General features: G+C 37.0%; 1 protein-coding gene across 4 annotated transcripts in view; it reads left to right on the top strand.

The window, feature by feature from the left end:
- The window catches only part of ITGB3BP (integrin subunit beta 3 binding protein), an 81,790-nt gene that overhangs the window by 9,854 nt on the left and 46,034 nt on the right, over positions 1-25,902 (top strand). For 3 of the 4 annotated variants that reach the window (XM_069478021.1, XM_069478022.1, XM_069478023.1), the window contains exon 2: positions 14,626-14,668. The exons of the other annotated variant lie outside the window; for it this stretch is intronic. In XM_069478021.1, coding sequence (XP_069334122.1) covers positions 14,626-14,668 — 43 coding nt within the window. The remainder of the gene's footprint in view (positions 1-14,625; positions 14,669-25,902) is intronic. 4 annotated transcript variants of the gene reach the window in all.

The following is a 25,902-nucleotide window of genomic DNA, read 5'->3' as shown; positions in this document are numbered from 1 at the left end:
ACTAGGAATAGGAAGGAACTTCTCATTCCTATGAAAAACCTTCATATAATATGATATTTAGTACTGAAGAAGATTAGAAACAGGAGAAGAATGTGCCCTCTCACCACGTAGAATATTTAACAAAGCACAAAAAAGTAATAAAACAAATGTTAGAAAGGAAAAATAAAAATGATTCACCAGTGACATTATGAATGTAAAAGATCCTAAGAAATCTACAGAACAGTTAGGACTATTTAGCAAAGATGCAGGACACAAGGTTAGTAGACAAAGATCCATTGTATTTTTATATTTCAGCAACAAACACCTAGAAATTGAGTTTTAAGATTTTCCATTCATAATCATATAAAATACTTACAATACATTTAACGTAAGACATGTATTATCTCTGCCATGAAAACTACAAAATATTACATAGGGAAATTAAAGATAAATGGGGGCATGTTTATATGTTAGAAGACTAAATATTAAGTTCTCTCCAATGGGTCTTTAGATTTAATGTAGTGCTTGTCATAAGCTTAACAAAGATTTTTTTTTTATAATTTTAGCAACTTTTTCTTTCCCTATTTTTTATTATTATGGGTACATAATTGTTGTGTATCTTTATAGGGTACATGTGATGTTTTGATACTGGCATCCAGTGTGAATTAACAAATCAGGGTAATTAGGGTAGCCATCACCTTAAGCATTTATCATTTCTTTGTCTTGGGAACATTCAAATTCCACTCTTTCAGTTATTTTAAATTATACCCTAGCTTATTGTTGATTATAGTCACTTTGTTGTGCTATCAAACGTTGTTCATTCCATCCAAGTATATTTTTGTACCCATTAACCATCCCCACTTTATCTTCCCCTATCCTCTACCCTTCCCAGTCTCTGGTAACCATTGTTGTACTCTCTGTCTCCATGAGATCAATTGTATTTAATATTTAGTTCCTACATATGAGTGAGAACATGCAAGATTTGTCTTTCTGTGCTTGGCTTATTTAACTTAACATAATGTTCTCTGGTTCCATCCATGTTGTTGCAAATGGCAGGATTTCATTCTTTTTGTGGCTATATAGTATTCCATTGTGTATATGTACCACAATTTCTTTATCCATTCATCTGTTGATGGACACTTAGGTTGATTCCAAATCAAACTATTGTGAATAGTGCTGCAATAAACATGGGGGTGCAAATAATCTTTTCAAAATACTAATATCCTCTCCTTTGGATATATACCCAGTGGGATTGCTGGGTCGTATGGTAATTCTCTTTTTAGTTTTTTGAGGAACCTCCATATTGTTCTCCATAGTGGTTGCACTAAGGTATATTCCTACCACCAGTGTATGAGAATTCCCCTTTCTCCACATTCTCTCTGACATTTGTCATTGCCTGTCTTTTTGATAGAAGTTGTGTGAACCGGGGTGAAATCTCATTGTAGTTTTGATTTGCATTTCCGTAATGATTGATGATGTTGAGCATTTTTTCATATACCTGTTGGCCATTTGTATGTCTTCTTTTGAGAAATGTTTATTCAGATTATTTGCCCATTTTTAAAATCAGATTATTTGATTTTTTTCCTCGAGTAGTTGGAGCTCCTTATGTAGTCTAGTTATTAATCCTAGTTATTAATCCTTTGTCAGATGGGTACTTTGCAAATATTTTTTCCCATTCTGTGGGTTGTCTCTTCACTTCATTGATTGTTTCCTTTGCTGTGCAGAAGCTTTTTAGCTTGATGTGACCCCATTTGTCCAGTTTTGCTTTGGTTGCCTGTGCTTTGGCGGTATTACTCAAGAAGTCCTTGCCCAGCCTGATGTCCTGAAGTGTTTCCCCAGTGTTGTCTTTTAGTAGTTTCATAGCTTCAGGTCTTAGATTTAAGTCTTTGATCCATTTTGATTTGATTTTTGTATATGGCCAGAGATAAGGGTCTAGTTTCATTCTTCTGCATATGGATATTCAGTTTTCCCAGCACCATTTATTGAAGAGACTGTCCTTTCCCCACTCTATGTTCTTGGCACCTTTGTCAAAGGTAAGTTCCCTGTAGATGTGTAGATTTATTTCTGGATTCTCTACTCTGTCCCATTGTTCTGTGTCTGTTTTTATGCCAGTACCATGCTGTTTTGATTACTACAGCTCTGTAGTGTAATTTGAAGTCAGGAAATGTGATTCCTCCAGTTTTGTTCTTTTTGCTCAGTATGGCTTTGGCTATTTTGGGTCTTTTGTTCCATATTAATTTTAGGATTATTTTTTCTATTTCTGTGAAAAATATCATTGGTATTTTGATGAGGATTGCATTGAATCTGTCGACTGCTTTCAGTAGTTTGGATATTTTAGCAATATTAAATTCTTCCAATCCACGAGCATGGAATATCTTTCCATTTTTTGTGTGTCCTCTTCAATTTCTTTCATCAATATTTTATAGTTTTCATTGTAGAGAGCTTTCCTTTCTTTGGTTAAGTTTATTCCTAGGTATTTTATTTTATTTTTAGCTATTCTAAATCAGATTACTTTCTTGATTTCTTGTTCAGATTGTTTACTCCTGGCATATAGAAATGCTACTAATTTTTGTATGCTGATTTTGTATCCTGCAACTTTATACCAAATTTGTTTATCAATTGTAATAGCTTTTTGTGGAGTCTTTATATTTCTCTAGATCTGAGTAAGATCATATCATCTGTAAATAAGGATAATTTGACGTCTTCCTTTCCAATTTTGGATGCCCTTTATTTCTTTCTCTTGTTTGACTGCTCTAGCTAGAACTTCCAGCACTATGATGAATAACAGTGGTGAAAGTGGGCATCCTTGTCTTGTTCCAGATCTGAAAGGAAAGGTTTTCGGTTTTTCCCCATTCAGTATGATATTAGGTGTGGGTCTGTCATATATGGCTTTTATCATGTTGAGGTAAGTTCCTTCTATACCCAATTTTTTTGAGAGTTTTTATCATGAAAGGAGGTTGAATTTTATTGAATGCTTTTTAAGCATCAATTAAAGTGATCATATGGATTTTGTCCTTTGATCTGTTGATATATCACGTTGATTGATTTGTGTGTGTTGAACCATCCTTACATCCCTGGGATGAATCCCACTTGATCATGGCAACTAAACTTTTTAATGTGTTGTTGAATTTCAGTTTGCTAGTACTTTGTTGGGGATTTTTGCATCTATGTTCATCAGATCTATAGTTTTCTTTGTTATATCTGTGTCTGGTTTTGGTATCAGGGTGATATAGGCCTGTAGAATGAGTTTGGAAGTATTCCCTCCTTGATTTTTTGTAATAGTTTAAATAGAATTGGTATTAGTTCTTCGAATGCTTGGTAGAATTCAGCATTGACGCCATCATATCCTGGGCTTTTCTTTGAAGGGAGACTTTTTATTACTGCTTCTATCTCATTACTTATTATTGGTTTATTCAGGCTTTGGATTTCTTCCTTGTTCTACTTTCTTGGCAGGTTGTATGTAGTCTAGGAATTTATCCATTCTTTCAGCTATGCTGCTGAGACACTCTGATGTAGTTCTCAGTTTGCCAATTGAATTCTTAAGCTCCAGAATTTCTGCTTGATTTAGTTTTATTTCAACATCCTTGTTAAATTTCTCTGATAGGCTGAATTCTAAATTCCTTCTTTGTGTCATCTTGAAGTTCACTGAGCCTTCAAGACAGCTATTTTGAATTCTTTGTTTGAAAGGTCACATATCTCTATCACCCCAGGATTGGGCACTGGTACCTTATTTAGTTCGTTTGGTGAGGTCATGTTTTCTTGAGTGTTGTTGATGCTTGTGGATGTTTGTTGATGTCTTGGCATTAAAGAGTTAGGTATTTATTTTAATCTTCACAGTTTGGGCTTGTTTGAACCCATCCTTCTTGAGAAGGCTTTCCAGATATTCAAAGGGAATTGAGTGTTATAATTTAAGTCTTTTTTCACTGCAGCCATATCAGCACGGGGGGTGCCCTAAGCCCAGTATTGCTGTTATTTTTGCAGACTCCTGGTGGTACTGCCTTGGTGGAGTTGGGTAAGACATAAGAGAATTCCCTGGATTACCAGGCAAATTCTCTCACTCACTCTCTATGTTTCGCTGCTAGAGTTGCAGCAGGAGTGACTTGGACACTCTCTCATGGCCACCAGAGAGAGGTCACACCTGAAGCCAGCCCAGTCTCACCCAAAGCCCATGGTGACTATTGCTTGGTACCTCTCATTCAGAGACCAAGGACTCTTTAGTCAGTAGATGCTGAACCCTGCCAGGACTAGGTCTTTCTCTTCAGTGCAACATGTTTCCTTCTGACCCAAGGTGACTCCAAAAATGTCTTCCAGGATTTAACGCTCACACTCAGGGGCTTCAAGGGTTTGCTTCTTACTTTATTTTACTAAGGCTGAGCTGGTACCCAAGTTGCAAAACAAAATCCTCGAAACTTTTCCCTTTCCTTTCCCCAGGTGGAAGATGACTCCCTGAACCACATTGCCTGGAGTTGGAGGGAGGGGGAGCACAGGCACTGGCTTGGCCACCACCATTGGTGTCTCACTGGGTCTTGTGCACCCCAAGTTCACCGTCTGTGAACCTGCAGGATCACAGGAATTGGCCAAAGACTGCAGCCTTTGTAACCCAACTGCCTTGCAAATTTAGCTCAGGCCCCAGGCTTTTTGCCAGCTGGTGGTGCGACTAGCTAGAACTGGGGTTTTGGGGCTGAGGATTTCTCTCTGGGTGTAGTAGTCTACATGCTTCCTTTGTGGGCACCAGGAGAATTCTGCCCAGTATTTGTTCCACTATGCCAGAGTGGCCCTGAGTTTCAATGCAAAGTCTCACAATCACTTTACTGTCCCTCCCATAGGCCCACAGATTCTCTCTCCACTTGGCTTTCTGGCTTGGCACTGCTGGGCGGGGGAGTAGGGGTATTGTAGACTATTCAAGATTGTCTTTTCTGCCCTCTTCAGTGCCTCGTTCCTTGATGTAATATTAAAAGCAGGTAGTATGATCACTCATCTGATTTTTGGTTCTTCTGAAGGAGCTGTATTCATGTGGAGAGAAGATTGCTGGAGGTTTCTGTTCAGCCATCTATTTCCACCCCCTTCCCTAGCAAACATTTTATAGAAATTGAAAACTGATTTCGCAATTTGTATGAAAAGGCAAATGACTTATAAGAGCCAAAACAGTTTGAAACAGAAGAATAAAGTTGGAGTATGCACACTAACTATTAATAGAATTAATATAAAGTGGTGGTAATGAAATTGATGTCATTTGGACATAAGGACAAATGGATAAGTGAAATAGAATAGAAAGTCCAGAAATAGCCCACAAATGTGCCAAAGCAATTCAAGTGGTGCTGGCATATGATATGGAAAAACAAAACAAACCAAAAAGCCTTGACCTCTACCTTATATCATACACAAAAATTAATTTGAGCTATGTCATAGTCCTAAATATGAAAAGTAAAATTTCTGGAGGGAAATAGTTGAGAATAGTGTTGCAATCTGGGGTAGATAAAATTTCAACCAAGACACAGAAAACAATAACTAAAAGAGAAAAATTGATAAACTAGACTTCATCTAAATTTTAAATTTAGTGACTATCAAAGTCACCATTAAGAAAATGAATTTTCGGCCAGGCGTGGTGGCTCACGCCTGTAATCCTAGCACTCTGGGAGGCCGAGGTGGGTGGATCGTTTGAGCTCAGGAGTTCGAGACCAGCCTGAGCAAGAGTGAGACCCCGTCTCTACTAAAAATAGAAAGAAATTATATGGACAGCTAAAAATATATACAGAAAAAATTAGCCGGGCATGATGGTGCATGCCTGTAGTCCCAGCTACTCGGGAGGCTGAGACAGGAGGATCCCTTGAGCTCAGGAGTTTGAGGTTGCTGTGAGCTAAGCTGACGCCACGGCACTCACTCTAGCCTGGGCAACAGAGTGAGACTCTGTCTCAAAAAAAAAAAAATGAATTTTCAAGCAACTTACTGGGAGAAATTATTTACAAGACAAGGACTTACTATATTTTTAGAATACTAAAGACTCATTACTCAATGGTAGAAAGATAAAAACCTCATTAAAATAATGGACTGGAACCAATGATTAATAAAAGAAGATATATAAATGGACAGTAAGCATGTTGTTAGACATTTTGGTGGTTTTTTTTTTTTTTTACAAAGTTAAATAAATGTGTACCCGTCCAATGATCCAGCAATCCCATTTCTAGGTGCTTATTTATCCAAGAGAAGTGAATACAATATAGCTAAGAAGGCCGGGCGCGGTGGCTCACGCCTGTAATCCTAGCACTCTGGGAGGCCGAGGTGGGCGGATCGTTTGAGCTCAGGAGTTCGAGACCAGCCTGAGCAAGAGCGAGACCCCACCTCTACTAAAAATAGAAAGAAATTATATGGACAGCTAAAAATATATATAGAAAAAATTAGCCGGGCATGGTGGCGCATGCCTGTAGTCCCAGCTACTCGGGAGGCTGAGACAGGAGGATCGCTTGAGCTCAGGAGTTTGAGGTTGCTGTGAGCTAGGCTGACGCCACGGCACTCACTCTAGCCTGGGCAACAGAGTGAGACTCTGTCTCAAAAAAAAAAAAAAAAAAAAAACAATATAGCTAAGAAAAGAAAAAAAACTCGTGCAAGGTTGTTCATAGAAGCTTTATTCATAATAGCTTAAAAGTAAAAACAAATGAAATTTTCCATCAACAGGAGAATAATAAATAAAGGGTTTATTAATATAAGGGGATATTAAAATAAAAACAATATGTGATAATATGCAGCATTATGGATGAATTTCACAATTACGCTGAGCATAAATAACAAACACAGTACGTATTATGTGATTCTGTTTATGTGAAATTTTAGAATAGGCAGGACTAATCTGTTTAAAAAAATCAGAAAAGTAGTTGTATATGATGTAAATGATGGACTTAGAAGGACCTTTAGGAACCCTCCTTAGATTCAAATATTCCATGTCTTGATAGAGATGTGAGTTACAAGGATGTAGTATGCATTTGTTAAAACTCACGTCTATCCACTTATGATTTGTGCTGCTCACTGTATATAAATTTTACATTAAAAATACTAAGCAAGGCCAGGCACGGTGGCTCACGCCTGTAATCCTAGCACTCTGGGAGGCCGAGGTGGGCGGATCGTTTGAGCTCAGGAGTTCGAGACCAGCCTGAGCAAGAGTGAGACCCCATCTCTACTAAAAATAGAAAGAAATTATATGGACAGCTAAAAATATATATAGAAAAAATTAGCCGGGCATGGTGGTGCATGCTTGTAGTCCCAACTACTCGGGAGGCTGAGACAGGAGGATCCCTTGAGCTCAGGAGTTTGAGGTTGCTGTGAGGTAGGCTGATGCCACGGCACTCACTCTAGCCTGGGCAACAGAGTGAGACTCTGTCTCAAAAAAAAAAAAAAAAAAAAAAAAATACTAAGCAAATATTGGACCTTACTTAAAGAGATTTGCTTTCCACAGTGATATGTGTTAGTACTTCTGAAACTAGTTTCTATGCATTCTAGGCTTGAGCAAATAAGTGTATTGCAGATGAGGAAGCCAGGTTTCTCTCTTTTGGATAGAGCAATTTCAAATATGTTGACTTGGCATTGGAGGTGTCAATATGAAATTATAAATTTTTTTGTATACATACTAAAGATAGAGATAGAAATATTTTTATTGTGTTTTTATTGTATTTATTACTGAGAGGGCTTATAAACAATGACATAAGTAGCAATGAATACATGTAGTGCCCAGATTTTGATTTCTAAATACCACTCACTGTCCACTAAAATGAAACAAGTGTCTTTGGAGGAAAAGCTGATTCCAAGGCTGGTACAGAGAAAGTTTTTTTGTGCTGGAAAGTAGGAAAATACTCAAAAAGTTATGGGTACAAGGGTAAACAGGGGGCAATGTGAAGGGGCAGTGGGTGGGGGGGCTTGTTACCAAATCTGGCACACTTAAACATCAAAATAAATAATGATAGGAATGGCTGAAAATCCATTGGCTAAAATAAAAATACATGACACTATGGTGACATAAATGAATAAAGGGAGAAGAGAAAGCTCTTCCTTGGAGTAGAATGCTGACTGATAAGTGCACAGGAATGATGGAGTTAGAAAATCATCAATGGCTGTTTATAAATAAGATTTTTTATTTATTACATTGGAGAAAAGTAAATGATAACATCTTAATGACCAAAATTCATATCACTAATATTACAATACATCAACATCTTATGCCTCAAGTTAGCGTGCTCTCAAAAGCATCACTTCTATGGCATTTATGCCAAAAAATACATAACCCCAACCTGGGGAAATATCAGATAAACCCAAACTGAGAGATACTCTACAAAAATAAAAATGGCCTATACTCTTGAAAAATGTTATGGTTGAAGAAAATAAAGGATGGTTGAGAATCTTTTCCAGATTAAGGGAGAAACTAAATGCAATGAGTGATCCAGGATTGGATCCTAGACTTGGAAGGAAAGTGGCTATAAAGGACATTATTAGGAAAGTGATAAAATTTTAATATAGACTGTTTATGATACTCTTGTATTGGTGATAAATTTTTTAATCTTGATAATTGTATTGTGTTTATGAAAAAGAATGTTCTTGTTTTTAGAAAAACTCATGGAAATATGAGGAAGGGCGTATGATGTTTCCAGCTTATTCTCAATGATTCAGAAAAAATATGCATAAATATGTGTGTAGATAGAGAATGATAAAGCACATGAGACAAAATGTAAATAAATGGTAAGTCTGGGTAAAGGATAACAATTCTTATTCTTAGAAAAGTTTAAAATTATATAAAAATTGCCCCCAAACTCATTGAATTGTTTAAAAAAATTAATGGGTGTTTTAAGGAATAGGTCAAGCACAACTGAAGAAGGAATTAGAGAACTGGAAGACAGATCTGAAAAAATTGCCTAAAATGCAGCGTAGAGTGATATGAAAGTGGAGTTTAGAGTTATGGGAAAACAAGAAAGTCTAAAATTACTTCGTAATAGAGTGGAGGAGAGGCCAGGTGCAGTAGCACATGCCTGTAATCCTAGCACTCTGGGAGGCCAAGGCGAGAGGATCATTGAGGTTAGGAGTTGGAGAACAGCCTGAGCAAGAGCGAGACCCAGTCTCTACTAAAAAAATGGAAAAAAAATTAGCCAGGGAACTAAAAATAGAAAAAATTAGCTAGGCTGGTGACATGTGCCTATAGTCCCAGCTACTCAGGAGGCTGAGGCAGGAGGATCACTTGAGCCCAGGAATTTGAGGTTGCTGTGAGCTAGGCTGACGCCCTGGCATTCTAGCCTGGGCAACAGAGCAAGACTGTGTCTCAGGAGAAAAAAAGAATGGAGGAGAGGCAATATTAAAGAGATTATGGCTTAGATTTTTTTTTTTTCCCCCAAAACTAGTAAGACACAAATGAATGTAAGGGACTACCTTAGAGATAAGACTGTGTTCATATGACATCCTTTGGGGACCTATATTTAAACTGCCTTATATATGGTTGATGGAAATATCTTTTGTTTTTTAAAAAAAAGTCTAGCTATTTTAAATTTTAAACTAAAATTGTTTAAGTCTACAAAATTGGAGCATCATAGAAAACTGAAGGAACTAAATATATTCTTGAATTTGAGACTGGTATTTTATGCTAAAAAATAAATACAGTTAATTAAACAAATCATTAATTTATATAACACCTATGTACAAAAACTGTATCAAGCTTTGGGGATTCAAATATGAACAGATACTGTACTATCTAGGAGTTTTATTTTTAATGGAAGAGAGTTCAACAAGCATTTTTAGAACTCATAACCTACCAGTTATCAGAAAGGTGCTAATGATATGAATATCTTAGTCTATGGAGGAAAGAGAAACACAAATAAGTTATTTTAACATGATAAGTTTATTCAGAGGATCGTGTGCAAGTGCTGTTGAGTGGAGTGGAAGGATCCTTAGTGCAAACTGGACAGTGTCAGGTGAAACTTCTTAGAGGTGATTTTGTTAGAGTCTCAAAGGTAGGGTAGACATCAGTGTTAGTTTTTTGTTATTATTTTTATGTTGTGAAATATTCATACAGAAAAGTACATAAAACATCACTCGTCTTCCATTTTTTAATTCTAATAGACATATTTGGGTCCTTTCAATGAAGATTATTTTAAAGGACATACTTATGTCCTTCCTTTGTGTGTATGTACATGTGATATACATATACAAATATGTGTGTATGTATAAATTTCTGACTGAAGGTAGTAGTAATGAATATTTTATTAATGTTCATATTTGGGAGTACCCATTTACAAGTGAAATGGTCTTATGACATTCTCACTTTATTCATCCCAAAGAACGTCTCATCTCCATTTATCTTCTGGGATTAATATTCCCAAATGTGTCCATTTGGCCTCTGTAAGAATTCTTTGGCTAATTATCTATTAATCTTTTGATAAGGAAAGTTTTGACAGCATAAATATAGGTTGCATAATAATTGCTGAAAATTTTGGGCCAGTTTTATCATGAAGAATAGCAGGATTAAACATTCGTTTAGTTGCTTTCTTACAGTGACCACATGTCCACATGTAATGGAGTGGTGTTCCCCCTCACTCATGCTGTGGTAGAGATATTTTGTGTGACCACTTGAAATTTTGAACACAAAAGATCATATACTAAATGCAAAGGAGAATGCAAAAAGGATATAGGAGATTCTTCTCCCTTCTTTGCTCATTCTCACACATAGAATGGAAAATAAATGATTTCAGATATCTCAATTTACACTTAAGGACTCACATGGGATATGAATTTGGCCATTGCCTTTCATCAGAGGATTTCTAAGCATGTCATAAGCATACTCTGTAATCCTCTAAACACTCTTGTGAAGTTGTAGCTGGCAATATTATAATCTCCAGCATAGTGAGGAGTAAATGGAAGCACTGAAAATACTAAGTGATATTTTTATCTTCCACTCAGAAATGTCTTACTACCTTACAGGCCAGTATTATTATCAGCTTTGTGAAGCTTAATGAAATTATGTGATTTGCCCAACCTTAGGGAAGAATTTGGTGTAGCATGAAGATTCCCTGAGTCTTATCTGCTTTACTAAGTTTATTTGTCACCCCCTACTCCCACCTTCTGCCCAGCTATTCAAAATCATATTCAATGTGTTAAAAGTCCTATAAGAGAACCTCAAATCAATATTTCATGAGTTTCTGAGGTATCATTCCTGGTTTTTGATTAGGAATCAAATGATAGGGTTTTTTTCTAGAATAAATTTCTTTAATATTATAACTGGTGTTAGTAAATTGTATAATAAAACTCATTCACTTGTTCTGTTCTGATGAATCAGAGAATCCTACTCAGGATACTACCATGTGTTAAGCTCAATAGAATAGGGAAGGATAGTCTTAGAGAATAATATACCTAACTATACAAACATATTTTCTCTCCTGTTAATACAAAATTGCATGTCCGATGTTTTATCTTTTTAAAATTATCAACAGCAATAATTCTGGTAGCAGCCAGAATCTTGATCCCAGTGAACCTAAACCTTGTACATCTAAACATGAATTATAACTTAAATTATGGGCATAGGTGGAAATTTGGGTAAGTTGGAAATGAGAAGTCACCCACAGAGGTTATAAGTGTTACCTGTAAGAGGGAAGTAATTAGGATACAAAAGTAGATGTCCTTTAAAAAAAATACTGGTTTTAAAATTGTGCTAAAATATAAAATAAAATTATTTTAACCATTTTAAGTGTATAGTTCAGTGGCATTAAGTACATTCACCTTGTGCAAACATCACCAACCATCTCCAGAACTTTTTTCATCTTAGCCATTAAATGAACAATAATTTCCCATTCCTCTATCCCTCTAGCCCCTGACAACCACCATTCTGTTTTCTGTCTCTGTGAATTTGACTATTCTCATATGAGTGGAATCATTCAATAGTTGTTCTTTTGTGACTGGCCTATCTTAGCATAATGTCTTCAAGGCTCATGTATGTTGTAGTATGTGTCAAAGTTCCTTCCTTTTAAGGCTGAACAATATTCCATTTCATGTATATATCACTTTTTGTTTACTCATTCATCTGCCAGTAAACACTTGGGTTGCTTTTCTACCTTTTGGCTATTGTAAACATTGCTGCTGTGAACATTGGAACTGCCATACTGTTTTCCATAGCTGCTGCACCATTTTGCATTCCCACCAGCAGTACACAAGCATTCCAATTTCTCTACATTCTCACCAATACTTATTAGTTTCTGTTTTCTTGATAGTAGCCATCCTAATGGATGCAATGTATCTCATCATGGTTCTAATTTACATTTCCCTGTGATTAGAGGTGTGCTTATTGGCCATTAGTATATCTTATTTGGAGACATGTGTATTAAAATCCTTTGCCCATTTTCATGTGCACATTTTTTAAAACTGAAATAGTAGCTACAGGAGCAACTTATAACTTTATAGAACTACCAGAAAGATAGCACTTTTAATTGTTAACTAATACCGGTAGCAAATGAGTAAACATTTTAGGAAGATATTTATTTCATATATCTAATCAAGTTTTGTCTGCTCTTCATGTATTTCATCCATCTCTTTTCTATCCCTATTAACATCATCCTACTCAATTTAGCATCATCTCATGCATGATGTAATATAAATTAGTTGGGTAAAAGAGTACCGTGTGTATAGTAGGTGTTTGATTTCATGAATGATAACTTGACAGTGAGTGGGTTCAGTTCCAATACAGTGTTAAGAATAGGTGGTCATAAATTCCTCTAGTAGGTTTTCTCTTTAATTCCCTCCCCCTCAATTCAACAAAGGTTTATTATGCATAAGACTTGAGATCTGAGTTTCTTTCCCTCAAGATGTATGACAGTAGGCAAGTTGCACAAACTCTTTTCTCTTTTGGCTGAACTAAACTAAATGATTTCTTCTAGTCTTGTCTATTAAATCTTTTTAGGATTCTTATAAATATTATCAACTTTTGGTTATTAGATGCCTGAATTATCTGAATACTACATTGCCCTCAATAAGTCATGTTTTTAGATTCTCACCAAACATAGGTAAAGTGGGAGTTGAGAGCCTATTTTAATTCAGTTCACTTTCTTATTTACCTTTACATATTTCCTTGGGTTTCTTAGATTAACCTAAAACCTAATCTGTAAACCTTTTAAATCCAAACATTTAGTTACTTTCTCTAAGAATTAACCATCAGTAATAAAGCAATAATATTTTAAAGAGTTAACATCTGGATAGGGTTTGTGGGTCTTCTAAAAGGTAGTATTGCATCTTAACAGCATTTAGAAACAAAGGGTATGAAATGCTGTACTGTGTAACTTCAGTTTTTTGATTTCTATTTTTGAAGTGTTATAAATACCAGAACATCTCACATACCCAAATAGGGCAATGTATATTCCAAAGCTAAATATACATTTTTTAAAAATATCTTCCATTTTTGTTTGTTCTTACCCCTTTTCTCCTCTTGTTTCATTGAGAATTCACATTAAATTAATTTTAAGTGAACTTGTAAACGATATAAATGATTCTTAAACTGGTTTAATTAATCTCAAGAAATAATGTTGTGATAGGCTAATGTAGATATGATAGCAAAATTGAGTAAAGCCTTTTAAAATAATTTTTGTATTTAGTATTTTTACTGCCCAGTAATTTTCTGAGGTTGAACATCTCTTCTATTTTTTCTTGTTTCTGTTTATAAATTAGTAGTTATTTAAGAATAATCATTTTCTGGGATCTATACAAAATTTTTTTGGTTTGTATAATACAGTCTTTATAATAGTCTTCTTTTGCTTTATGCTCCAATTGTCTAATATTTTAAATAACTTAATTTCTATTTCTCAGCAATCAAGAAAGTACTTTTAATGCTGCATTTGTCACTGGGAAAACTAGTTTTAATTTATATTGACCTTTTTCTCCTTTGAGCATTTAGCCTGCATTCAATAAAATGTTGATGACTGCTCTTTAGAAGACAGCTGTATGAAATAAAGTATTATAAATATTCAGCTTTCCTTTCTAAGCATTGTCACCAACAGCTGGGCATCCAGTTTAGCAGAACAGATTTTGCAGAGAGAGCCTGGCATGTTCCTGAATCAGTTTAGTGAAGGAAACAAAAAATAGTTTCTTATGGATTGGGGACTTATAAAGACATAGAGCATCTGTTCCTCTGTTAAGTCATAGTCTGGTTGCACTGAATCATGTTTAAAGCTGGAATAATGTGCAAAACTTTTTTCACCTTGCTCATACCTTTAACACCTAGTGCATTACATCTGCAAATAATATACTTTCAACATCTCCATTGAAGGTAGGTAAATTATTTTGCTCTTATGTATAATTTTTTATTAATGGTATTTTAAAGCAGACAGATATACTAATTTTTTAATAAGAGTTTATGACTTTAATGTTTAAATTGTGTAGTAGTCATTGTATATGAAACTACATATATAAAAAAATGATCCTTTAGATATTAATAATTATGATCCTATTTTGAAATATGCTAATAAAAACAAACCATCTTCATAAACAATTGCTGTCTTCATATGGTATTCTGCTTTAATAAATAATATAAAATTAGTTGGCAAAAGCAACTTAGACCCTTTGTTTTTATATCTTATTTAATATTTGGCTACTTAAAGCATGTCAAATCTAAATTTTTTTCAAATATTTTATTTGCAGGGCTAAAAGATCACTGAACTTGGATGGTCTGGTAGAAGAAAATGTAAGAGTTTGTGATTGCATGATACAATTGTGTTTTTAATTTTTAACTACTGATTTTCCTTGCTAAATATAGAAATTATCAAAACACAATGTGATATTGATACACCATGTTCTGTATACAAAATATTTTTTGTAAATCTAATATGTGGAAGTTTTTGGTCAGTTTGAGGTGCTCATTTAAGAAATAAATTATTTAAAAACCTTAAAGAAATAATTTAGTAGAAATTAGTTCACTATTTGTAGGAAAAAAGTAGTCTGCCACTTAAATGTACAAGAAACAATATGGAACAATAGCAATACCTTTAATCTGTGTACTATAATTTGCTAAAGTCAAATAAAAACATTAGCATTTTTATATCAAAAATGTAATTACCTCCCTCAGTTATGCGGGCATGGATTAAATGACAAAATACTAAAATTGTAATAAATTTCACCATAGTTATCACAATAAAAATAAAATTGTAATGTTGCTATACTTTTGTAAATCTAGTCACTGCACATTCCCAGTGCCAGCATATCATGACATATGTTAGTTTATTATCTTTTCATACAAACTATGGATCTAGATACACTAATACTCAGTAATCTTAAATGCAAGTATAAAGTGGTGAGAAAGTAAATTAAAACAAATAGCTAGTAAATAAATGGGCTCCTACAAAATCTCACATGTGAATGCCATTTTAAGAAATGGTTTTATATGGAATTTCTCTTTGGAAGACTCAATGGTATTTAACAAAACAGAAATTTACCATTTAAAAAACTTCCTAGGTGCTTTTTTAAAAATTTTAAACAAAGGTGGCAAAATACTGCAATGACACTAAAAAAATCATTAACAGTGTAATTAGCAATTTAGAGTACCATTATCCAACTTGTTCTGTGCAGAATGCAGCTGTGACTGTAATTCTGCATCTGTTTCTTTGGTCAGAATGGTATTTTGGTAGATGAGTAGTCCAGCTTGAAATGAAATACTGTTGTTTGCTGCCCCAAAACTGTTCTTTGGGAGATGGTAACATTATTTGAATGGAAAAGAATGACCATTTCAGAATCCATTCTCTTCATGAATTAAATGGTCATTGTGGCAGGTTTTCCATCCATTTTTACTTCAGATGAGGATGTGTCAAGGTAGCCAATGCCACAGCTGATATCCTGTATTAGAAAAATACATTGTTATGTTTGGCCCAGTTCTGTACCTTTAAACCAATTGACTTAGCTCGGTACCACTTGGCCACCACCTGCTCAAAGCTGGTTTCTAGCATCCTAGCCTGGGCCTTTCTTCAACATTTTTCTTCTATTTCCTGAGCTATTTCTGATATTTTCAGCTTTTGTACTCTTATGTCATCATCTGTTTGTAGCTCTATATTTACATCTTAAATCTAACAGCTATTCTATTCTGGTGTTAAGTTTGGGCTTCTCTCCTTGGCTACATAGACGAGGGCTGCCTGTAAAGTATCCAGCTATATAATATGAAAAATGTAATATGAAATAGCTGGATACTTTCTGGACAGCCGTCATATACTTCATCTACTCCAGTAACAACTTAGCCCTGAAGCAGCCTGACTCCTAGTTATCTACTCCCATGGGCCATGGTCCCACTGAGGCTGCCTTAGCCCATACAAAGGGAAATTGAACATTCAAAATATATACCTATAATTCTAGGAGTATTTAATTGTTGTGAAGCTATAGAGGAACTAGTAGTAACTTCGTGGTCATTTGGCCTTACCAATATGATGCTGAAGGAAGAAAAACTCTGGTGTCCAAGGAGAGGAGATGATCCTCATATGCCAGTTGGTTGAAGTGGAGTCCATTTATCCTAAGCTACTGCTATTTCCTCTCCCAGAGATGCTTGGAACTCCCACCTCCCAGTGTTCCTAATGCAGCTACAGACCTTCATAGAGATTAATGCTCCATGATGTTTGGGCAAGGCTGCAAATGTCGTGTTCTATTACTGTTAGTAAGAAACTTCTAAGTCTGATTATTACCATGGCCTAATCCTGTCTATGTAATTCCAGAACATTTCCATCACCCCAAAAAGAAACCCCATACCTATTAGTAGTTAGTCTCAATTTCTTCCTCCCCCATCCTCTGGCAACTACGAATCTACTTTTTGTCTCTATAGATTTGCCTATTCTAGACATTTCATATAAATGGAATCATAGAATATGTACCCTTTTGTGTCTGGCTTCTTTCATTTAGCATTACATTTTTAAAGTTCATCCATGTTGTAGCATGTAACAGTACTTCATTCCTTTTTGTGGCTGAATAATATCCTACTGTATGGATTATACTTACTAACTTTTGTTTATCCATTCTTCAGTTGAAGAACATTTGGGTTTTTTTTTAATACTATTATGAATAATGCTGCTATGAACGTTCTTGTGCAAGCTTTTGTATGAACATGTTTTCAATTTTCTTGCTTTCTTTATTTTTTAGAGATGGGGTCTTGCTCTGTTGCCCAGGCTGGAATGCAGTGGTGGGATCATAGCTCACTGCAACCTCGAACTCCTGGGCTCAAGCAATCTTTCCTCCACCCCCGCCAGCCTTCCAAGTAGCTAGGATAACAGGCACACGCCAACAAGCCCGGATAATTTATTTATTTATTTATTTTTTTTGTGGATACGAGGTCTCACTATGTTGCCCAGACTGGTCTCAAACTCCTGGCCTCAAGCGATCCTCCCTCCTTAGCCTCCCAAAGGGCTGGGATTACAGATGTGAGCTATGGTGTCCAGACTGTTTTCAGTTTTCTTAGTTATATACCTAGAAGTGGAATTGCTGGGTCATATAGTAATTCTATGTTTAACTTTTTAAGAAACTGCCAAGTTCTTTTCCACAGTACCTGTGCTGTTTTACATTTTCACCAAAACTGTATAAGGGTTACAGTTTCTTTACATCCTGTCAATCAGTGCTTGTTATTATCTGATTTTTTTATTCTAGCCATCCTACTGGTTGTAAAGTGATATATCTTCATTGTGGTTTTGATTTGCATTTCCTTGATGACCAATAATGTTGAGCATCTTTTCATGTGGTTATTGGCCATCTGTATATTTTCTTTGGAGAAATATCTACTCAAATCCTTTGTCTATTTTTTAATTGGGTTGTCTTTTTGTCGTTGACTTGTAGGAGTTCTTTATATATTCTGAATACCATCATTTTAGAAAATATATGATTTGAAAATATTTTCTCCAGTTCTGTGGATTATCTTTTTACCTTCTTGATAGTGTCCTTTGACATCCAAATTTTTTAATTTTGACGAAGTCCAATTAATTTTTTCATTGATTGTCTTTTTGGTGTCATATCTAAGAAACTATTGTGTAATCTATGGAAACAGATTTTTATCTATGTTTCTTTGTAAGAGTTTTATAGTTTCAACTCATACATTTAGGTCTTTCTTCCATTTTGAGTTAATTTTTATGCATTGTATGAGGGTAGGAGCCAACTTCATTTTTTTGCATGTGGATATCTAGTTGTCTCAGCACCATTTGTTGAAAAGGCTATTCTTTCCCCCATTGAATGGCCTTGGCACCCTCATGAAAAATCAGTTGATCATAAATGTATGGATTTATTTCTGGACTCTCAAATTGATTCCATTCATCTATATGTCTGTGCTTATGCCACTACCACACTGTCTTAGTTACTGTAATTTTTTTAATTCAAAAAATGTTTGAAATCAGAAAGTGTGAGTCCTCCAACTTTGTTCTTTTTCAAGATTGCTTTGGCTATTCTATATTCCTTGCAATTCCATGTGAATTTTAGGATTAGCTAGTCCATTTCTGGAAGAAAAAAAAAGCAGTTGGAATTTTGATAAGAATTACATCAAATTTGCAGATCATTTTGGGAAAATTGCCATCTTAATAATAAGTCTTCCAAATCATGAGCATTAGATATATTTCTATTTATTTAAATATTTAATTTTTTTCAACAGTGTTTTATAGTTTTCAGGATATGTCTTATACTTTTTTTGGCTAAATTTATTGCTAAGTATTTTATTCTTTTTGACGCTGTTATAAATGGAATTGTTTCATAATTTCATTTTTAGATTAGTCATTTCTAGTGCACAAAAATGCAACTGATTTTTATATATGGATCATGTATCTTGCAACTTTTCTGAACTTGTTTATTAGCTCTAATTTGGGGGTTTTGGTAGATTATTTAGGATATTCTATATATAAGATCATGTCATCTCCAAGTAAAGATAGTTTTACTATTTATTTCCTTTCTAATCTGATGCCTTTTATTTCTTTCTTTCTTTTCTTTTTTTTTTCCCCCTATTGTTTTCACCAGAACCTCTGGAACAATGTTAAATGGAAGTGGCAAGAGCAGACATCCTTGTCTTGTTCCTTAGGAGAAAAGCATCAATATTTCACCATTAAGTATGTTAGCTGTGGGCTTTTCATAGATGCCCTTTATCAGATTGAGAAAATTCCCTTCTATGCCTAGTCTGTTGAGTGTTTTTGTCATGAAAGAATGTTAGCTTTTGTCAAACACTTTTTGTGCATAATTGTGATGATTATGTGTTTTTTTCTTTTATTCTCTTAATATGGTCTAGTATTACATTGATTGGTATTTATATGTTGGATCAACCTTGCATCCCTGGGATAAATTCCACTTGGACCTGATGTATATAATATTTTTATATGCCACTGCTTTTAATTTGCTAAGATTTTTGCATCTGTATTCATAAGGGATATTGTTCTGTAATTTTCTTGTGATGTCTTCGTCTGGTTCTGGTATCGGGGTACTATGAATTAGGAATTCTTCCCTCCTATTTTTTGGACGAGTTTGAGAAGGTTGGTGTCCATTTTCTTTAAAAACTGATAGAATTTGCCAGTGAAGTTATCTGGTCCTGGGCTTTAATTTGTTGGAAATTTTTTGAATATTAACTCTATTTCTTTATGTGCTGTTGATCTATTCAGATTTTCCAGTTCTTCATGATTCAATCTTGGTAGGTTGTGTGTTCCTGGAAATTGTTTAATTCATCTATATTATCTAATTTGTTAGCATACAATTGTTTATAGTATCCCTTTATGATACTAGGATATTTCTTCAAGTTCAGTAGAAACATCCCTTCTTTTATTCCTGATTTTAATAATTTGAATCCTCTTTCTGTCTTCCATTCTTCATTAGTCTGGCTAAAGATTTGTCAATTTTATTGATCTTTTCAAAGAACTGACCTTTGAATTCATTATCTTCTCTATTGTTTTTTTTCTCTATTTCATCTGTTTTCTCTTTAATATTTATTATTTCTTTCCTTCTGCTTGCTTTGGGTTTGATTTGTTTTTCTTTTTGTGGTTTCTTAAGGTGAAAGGTTAGGTTATTTAAGACTTCTCTTTTTTAATGTAGTAATTTGCAGCTATAAATTTCCCTCTGTGTGCTGCTTGCACTGCATCTCATAAGTTTTTGTATGTTGTGTTTTGTTTTTGTTCTCAATGTGTTTGTAATTTTGATTTCTTCTTGGATCCATTGGTTATTTAGGAATGCATTGTTTAATTTCCACATATTTATGTATTTTCTAAATTTCCCTCTGAAAGTTTTGTTTTTTTTTTTTTTTTGGTTTGTTTTTTTTTTTTTTTTGACAGAGTCTTACTCTGTTGCCCGGGCTAGAGTGCATGGCATCAATTTAGCTCATAGCAACCACAAACTCCTAGACTCAAGTGATTCTCCTGCCTCAGCCTCCCAAGTAGCTGGGACTATAGGCGTGCACTATAACGCCCAGCTAATTTTTTCTGTTTTTAGTAGAGATGGGGTCTCACTCTTGCTCAGGCTGGTCTCAAACTCCTGACCCCAAGCAATCTTCCCGCCTCAGCCTCCCAGAATGCTAGAATGTTATTAATTTTTTTCTTCATTCCATGTGGCCACAGAAATTCTTTGTATTATTTCAACCTTTTTAAATATATTGAGACTCGTTTTATGACTGAACATATCATCTATGCTGCCAAATGTTGTATGTGCACTTGAGGAGAATGTGTATTGTGCTGTTGTTGGGTGATAGGAGGATTCCATAGATGTCTGTTAAGTCTAGTTGGTATATAGCATTGTTCAAGTCTTCTACTTCCTTAGTGATTTTCTGTCTAGTTTTTCTATCCATTATTGACAGTGGGGTGTTGAAGTTTCTGACTATTAGAGTTGACTTTTCAATTTCTGCCTTCCAATTCTGCCAGTTTTCATTTTATGTATTTTGGGGCTCTCTTTTTAGATACATACATGTTTATAATTGTTATTTCTTCTAGTTTTTTTCCCAGTACAATGAATATTCGTTGTTATTTTCTTGTAAAAAAGAGGAGGAGGGGGAAAGGGTCAGCATGTATTATAATAGTATAGCAGAAGGGAAAGGAAGTACCCTCTACAGCAAATCAGCCATCAGATAAACATACTCCAGTGATATAGAGTCACCAAAACCCAAAGGAACTCAATCTTCTGAAGTTCAGTAACAAGGGGAATGGACATGCTTGAATGTTCTGTCTCGGGGGGATGGGGGGTGGGGGGAAGGGGAAGGGGGTATAACTGCATGATGCGACGCGCACTATCTGGGGAATGGACACGCTTGAAGCTCTGACTCAGGGGGATGGGCAGGACATGGCCAATATATATAACCTGAACTTTTGTACCCCCATAATAAGCTGAAATAAAAAAAAGGGGGGGGATGGGATCAGGAAATGAACAGACAGGTACATACTCTCCTACTCTCCATTCTTCCCTCCTCATGAATTCAAAATTTTATACAAAGCTTTGGTTTCTATCAGTAAACATGGAGTTATGTTTGTTCACCTCTTATGAATCTTGTGGCCACTTTGCCAGGTTTTTTGTGCCTGTATAAATGTTCTTGAGTGACTTGAATACATTCATCTTCCCTTTCTTGGCCTCCCACCCAGAATCAAACATGCATCACGCAGTACAGTCTATTGCATTTGCCCTGTTTTAATAAAGTGATGTAAGTTTATAGTTGTCTTACAGCATATAAACGAACCTCCCTTTCTCTTTAGCTATTATGACAGAATGATCACTATTGCAACAGGGCATGACACTGGCTCCAGATACTACAAAAAAGTTTTTGCTAATGAGTCTCTCTAGAAGCCAACCAGGTAAAGTTCAGAATTTTGAAAGGTTAAGAATTTTAGTCCTTGTTTTATACATTCATTTCTTGGCAGCACAGATGGGTACATATTATTCTAAAACCCTATACCTACCAACTCAGATTTTCATACACACACACACACACACACACACACACAAATGTCCATGGTAGACCTAGCTTAATCTCAGTAAAGGGTAGGTCTGGTGTGTGAAACAAATTCCATGCCCTAGGATTAGAAGTTTGAAATAAGGAATACTTTATTATGTATGTAAACACCCTCATCTAACCTTGGCATCTTCTCTAGGCCTTTCACCTGACCCAGGCTCTGACCTCTCAGTACCACTTTCCTATTCACACTCGTTTCCAATCTTGCAGTAGAAGGAGATCAAGTCATGTGGGCAACCAGCTAAAACCAGGTATTCCAAGAAACATTGTTAAGCTAGAGGAGTTCCAAGAAAACTGGTAGAAAAGCTAGCTCTTACTGACAAAAATGAGGTAATTCAATAGTCTGTATAACTCCAGGTGGTTGTTCTTTGTGGTGATAAAACAACAACAACAAGTATTCCTGCTGTGCAGATCTGGAGCTGCTACCAAATTATCCGTGAGCTTGCTCACGTACCTGAGAACAGAGTGCAGAAATGAGGGCCTTAGAATAAAATATATAAAAATACAAAACCACAATATTTATATTAAGAAAAAGTTAAAATGCACAAGATATATCATTTGCACACATCTAGTGCTGTTGACCTACTGGAGAAAGTGGGAACCAAGATGCAGTTATTCAATGTAGCAAATAAATAAAATCATAGTGCCCCAGAATGGGGTGGGAGTAAGCTTAGGAGTTGCAGGTCTGCAGCTGTTCCCCCAGCCAACCCTTTTGCCTGTCATCACACCCATTGCTTGGGACAGTTCCCAGCTTCCTGTCCCAAGAATGGGCTGTAAGGAGACACATGAAAAAGCCCTGCTGTAATCTATCTACCTGAGAGATTCCGTGTAGTGGCTTCTAGGTGGGGTCCATCAATCTGGCTTCATGCTTAATCTTTTCATTCTGGCATAGGAAATATTATTATATATCCACCTTTAAAAGGAAAACAATTTCCCTACCCAGGCCACTTTCAAAAGCTGAAAATTGTGGAGTGGAGCCTCAGATAAAGCATTCAGATTTTAGGGAGATTTTCCACAAAAGCACTCACCTTTGTTTGTTTGTTTGTTTGTTTATTTGAATAGCATGTTTGGAATTCCTTTGGCTTCACCCCTCTTACCCGCCAGGAGGGAAGAGAAGGTGATGCTATGGGTCCTGGACTGAGATACATGGCAGTGCCAGTGCTCTCTGCCTGCCCCTTCATAATTTCTCCACTCTTTGCTACTTAATTGAGGGAATATATTAGTTACGTGAGGAAACTGAAGTTCAGGTGAGTGGTATAGACATGATAGCATAGCTAGGAAGCAGCAAAATCATTATATGAACCCAGGCCTTCTGACTTTAAGTCTGCTGCTCCTTACATATACTGTTACAGCAAGTGTTACAGGGGGTGGTCCCAACGACAAACCCAGCAGCACACAGAGAGTCTGAGAAACAAAATTTATTTGCCAGCAGGCTCGGAGAGGTCTCACCACCAAATTCTGAGCCCCGTCTACCCTATTTTTCCCACTTTTATTAAATTGGGGTGGTCCGAGGGGTGGGGGGGCTCTCAGGTGGCTAATGCCAACCAGGTAATAGGTTAGTATTATGTTGATGCACCAGGTAATAGGGTAGTTGATACACCAGAATAGGTTTAGTGTTATGCTGATGCTCCAGGTAATAGGTTAGTTGATGGGCCAGGTAATAGGTTAGTATTATGCTGATTCGGGTCTTCCCAAATGAGGCTGCCTCTACCCAGCCTGAGAAGGTACATATCACTACCAGCAGGTATTTATACCCCCAACATGCATTTACTTGTGTGAAATCAACTTCCACATCCTCAAATGGAGAGGTTCCGTTGTACTGAATTCCTGGGGCGGGTCTTGGCCTGACCCCTGCATTGTTTTTAGCACAGGTCTGGCAGTGGGTGCTGACTGCTGCAGCGATGGATGGAAGTTTGGTTTGGCGATGCAGTAGTACCGGGCGAGTAGCTGCATGAGGGCTGTTTTCTCTAAGTGAGTCAGGTTGTGATGTCGGGAGATAATAGAGTATGCTAATTTATCAGGGATAAAGATGGTATGGTTCCGTACATGCCACCACCCATCTGCATCCTTCTTGGCCTTCTCCTGCTCTGCCCACTGGTTCTCTTCTGGGGTATATTTTGGTTCTTTGGGCCACTCGGGTGCCAATAAGATATGTCCCTTGGGTTGGAGTATTGTCCTCTGAACATTCTCGGGTGGCTGCATTTTTGGCTTCTTGGTCTGCCATGCGATTGCCGGTGGCAATTAGATCTGTGCCCTTTCGGTGCCCTCGACAGTGGATGACCGCAATTTCTTTTGGCTCCCAAACTGCCTCCAGCAGTTGGAGGATTTCATCCCTATTTTTAATCTCCTTTCCACCTGCAGTCAGCAGTCCCCTGTGTGAATGTGTATTGTGGCAAAGGCATTTTTAGAGTCTGTGTATATGTTTGCCTTCTTACCCCGGGCATGCCTGAGGGCCCATAGCTCTGCCCTTTGTGCTGACTACCCCTGGGGCAAAGGAGCTGACATGATGACCTCATTGGCTGTGGTGACTGAGAAGCCCGCCAGTCCTTTCCCATTCTGGATAAAACTACTGCCATCGGTGTAGAGTTCTAAGTCTGGTGCTGATAGAGGACTATCTTTCAGATCTGGCTGGCTGGCATAGACCTCCTCTACCACCTCAGTGCAATCATGGTCTGGGGGCCCTGGCTCAGGGGATAGGAGGGTGGTGGGATTCAAGGTCCACACTGTCTCTAGGATGTCCCGTGGATTTTCTCATAGCAGCCCTTGGTATTGCACTAACTGGTTACTTGAGAGCCACCGGTGCCCTGAGGTGTTCATTAGAGATATGACTGACTGTATGAGAGACTCACACACAGAGGTTTTCTCCCAGTGTGAGTTTGCTTCCTTGAGTAGCAGGACGGTGGCTGTCAGTGCACGGAGGCAAGATGGCCATCCTGCCGCTACCGGATCCAATTGTTTTGACAAGTAAGCCACTGGTCTCTGCCACAGGCCTACAGTTTGAGTCAAAACCCCCAGAGCCACTTGTTTCTTCTTGTGTACAAACAGGTTAAAAAGTCTTTGGTGAGGTCCGGTAGCCCTAGCGTGGCGGCTCTTTTTAGTAAGTCTTTTATTTCCTGGAAAACCCTTTTCTGCCTCTCGGCCCCTTCCAATTCTTTGTTTTGAGGCCTGAGTAGGGCCTGAGTTGTCTCCGACTGGTCAGCCTGGGAATTGTACAGATGGTGTGCTTCCGCTCATGTCCCAGTGTCCCATACCCCTGAGTGATGTGGAAACTGAGGTACTTTACCTATTGCCTGCAGATCTGTGCCTTTTTCCAGGAGACTTTGTATCCTTTGTCAGTGAGCAACTGGAGCAGGCACCAGGTTCCCTGGTGGCAGTCTTCTTTGGTTGGGCTTGCTAGAAGGAGGTCATCAACATACTGTAGAAGTGTGCAGCGGGTTTCTTCTCATGGAAAGGAGATGAGGTCAGTGGCTAGATCCTCTCCGAATAGAGTTGGTGAATTTTTAAATCCTTGTGGTAGTCACTTCCAGGTCAGCTGGGTTTTCCTTCTGGTCTAAGGATCCTCCCACTCGAAGGCAAATAGGAGCTGGCTCTTCAGAGTGAGCTGCATGCAGAAGAAAGCATCCTTTAAGTCCAGGCAGGAGAACCAGGCAGCATCAGGAGGAATGAGGCCCAGGAGTGTGTATGGATTTGGTACCACTGGGTGGAGAGTCTCTGTAGCCTCATTAATCAGTCACAGGTCTTGGACGGGCCAGTATCCAACTCCATTGGGCTTTTTGACTAGCAGGAGGGGAGTGTTCCATGGGGATTGGCACTCCACCAAAATCCCCTGCTGCTTAAGCCTATCGATGTGTTCCTGAATTCCCTCTCAAGCCTCCTTGGGGGTGGGTACTGTCATCTCCTGGTTGGTTGGGCTTCCGGTTTCATCTTGATCACCAGGGGTGCATGTTGGTGTGCAAGATGGGGGTGGGGGGGTTGTCCTCCGCTCATACCAACGGAAAATC

The sequence above is a fragment of the Eulemur rufifrons genome, chromosome 8 (genome assembly GCF_041146395.1).
Source record: "Eulemur rufifrons isolate Redbay chromosome 8, OSU_ERuf_1, whole genome shotgun sequence".
In the NCBI taxonomy this organism is placed as follows: Eukaryota; Metazoa; Chordata; class Mammalia; order Primates; family Lemuridae; genus Eulemur; species Eulemur rufifrons.
Note: the sequence above shows the minus strand (reverse complement) of the source record. Positions and strands in the feature narration are given on the sequence as shown.